This window comes from Echinococcus granulosus (genome assembly GCF_000524195.1).
Source record: "Echinococcus granulosus chromosome Unknown EG_S00258, whole genome shotgun sequence".
Taxonomy (NCBI): Eukaryota; Metazoa; Platyhelminthes; class Cestoda; order Cyclophyllidea; family Taeniidae; genus Echinococcus; species Echinococcus granulosus.
In genome coordinates this window covers 33,669-35,660 of record NW_020170638.1, presented here as the reverse complement: position 1 = coordinate 35,660, position 1,992 = coordinate 33,669, and the positions used below count along the sequence as shown (strand labels likewise).

General features: G+C 40.8%; 1 protein-coding gene across 1 annotated transcript in view; it reads right to left on the bottom strand. All coding sequences in view use genetic code 11, as the record gives it.

Annotated features, from left to right (window-relative positions):
• Positions 1 to 222: 222 nt before the first annotated feature.
• The window catches only part of EGR_10720 (hypothetical protein), a gene marked incomplete at both ends in the record, with an annotated part of 3,946 nt that continues 2,176 nt past the window's right edge, over positions 223 to 1,992 (bottom strand). Inside the window, one exon of the mRNA XM_024499969.1 lies at positions 223 to 331. Within this exon, the coding sequence (XP_024345617.1) occupies positions 223 to 331 (109 nt within the window). The remainder of the gene's footprint in view (positions 332 to 1,992) is intronic.

Sequence of the window (1,992 nt, the reverse complement as noted above, 5' to 3'; positions counted from 1 at the left end):
TCCACAAGTGCTTGAGAATAATCGGAAAAGACTGCTTGAAAAACGTAAGGAAGAAAAGAAGATTGGAAAGGCAGAAAGAGGTGGGAGAGACGTAGTACCCTACAACGACCCATACCCTCAAAGTCCCGCAAGTTATATTGTGAATGCAGATGGGCCGTTGACATTCCTCGTGTTGGGCTCCTGTGCAACGAAATGATGTTAAACTCCGACAGAAGGTTGAAGTTAAAATGACTGCTGGTTTCCTAGACGGAGATCACTGATTAATGGGAGAATAGATATATAGAATCGAGATGGATATACATATAGTCTCATTTTGCCTATTATTTTAGTGCTGAAGAAATTAGAAGAGTAACATGAGAAGAGTTGTCTAAATTCAGTTTACTCCTAACTTTGCAAACAATGACTTTCGTGGTGTCATCTTGGACTCCCTTTAATACATCCTTATGACAATATTTGCAGGTATATAGAGCTGGAAAACCTTGTCAGATGCAAAGAGACTGCACACCATCATGTACCTGTGTGTTATATGGGATGGATGGATGGATGCACAGTTGATTGTTGGCAAAACGTACGTGCAATTAATCTTAATGTTGATGCAAATCCCTGTACCCTGCCTTGTCTTATCATTACTTGATTCATGCTAAGTTCATTGATGCTATGAGCTTAGGAAAATGAGATGGAGTCATGTAAGTAGATGTACTTATATGAACCAGGAGTGTAAATACTTCGTTTTATTGTGTACATCAGGATAAGTGGGGTGTTTAAAGTCATCTCGACTGCGTGAATTACGAATTGACATTCGAGATACCCTGCCGACAGTGAAAGTGGTCACCTTGCGCTACATCTACGGATACAAATACCTTTGGACTGCAAGGTGAATGCAACCAGAGTAAAAGGAAGATGGGAGGCAGGACCATCGTCACCCACCATCCATTTATACGTCTACTATTATGTCATTCTTCACTTCAAGTGTAGGCCTGTCAAGGTTTATCTTTGTGCCTACCCTTAAAAAAATACGTGCTCAGCATTAAAACATAAGGGATATCTCTTTTTTAGCATAGGTCTTTTGCTTCGCAAAACTTTCTTTTGCAGCCTATTCAAGGCAGCACAACTCGAATTGATGCAAAAGAAGGTCTTTTAAATAGGATATAAATTGAATGAGTTAGTCATTTAGAAGACGGGCTTAACTTGCGAATCGGTGCAAGTACAGCTGGAGACGGTGGCGGGCAGGAATGGATGCAAGATGAATTGCTAAAAGTGCTTTCGTTTTTTACAACAAAAGCCCAGATTGATAAACCAATGTTATCTGTCTTCCAATCCTTCTACAGTTCTTAAAGCCTCTACAGACTGTGATTTCTTCGTGGGCAATCTGAGTGTAGGTAAACAAAGCACTACCACCGATCCTACATCCATCCCGTGCATATTCAAATATTCATCCATCGGCACATCCCATTTTTATTCATCCTGCATTCGTCCATCCCGTATCCATCATTCCCATTTCCATCCATTTCCTATTCCTTCTTTTCGTGTTTATTTAACCTGTAAAACCCTATCTATATATCAGTCTATCCATCCATTTATCGAGTCACTACTACTTTGATGGCATTATGCCAAACTAAGTTCTAGACCTCCTCCATAAGTCCGCATCCTTAGATATCCAAGGATTTGGGGGAGAGCAGGTTCATGGCGTTGTATATATGTTTCTACCTGGGGTTGAGCTATCTCTTGACCTCAGAAATGGCAACGCTAAATAATTGTGTAATTTATTGCATCTCCTGTACTTGCGCTTCTACGATACACGCAGACACCCCAGTTATCTCTTATTAAATCTCTCCCACATATTCAGTAGAATCGACTTCTCTCACATGCCGGATTGCAGAAAGTCAGCGCGTCACAGAAGGCAAGGGAAGAGTCAAACGATTCAAAGCTTCCATCAGAGACGTTGTCCTTTAGCTATTGCATTCGGGAAATTAGATGACATTGCCTAGAAGC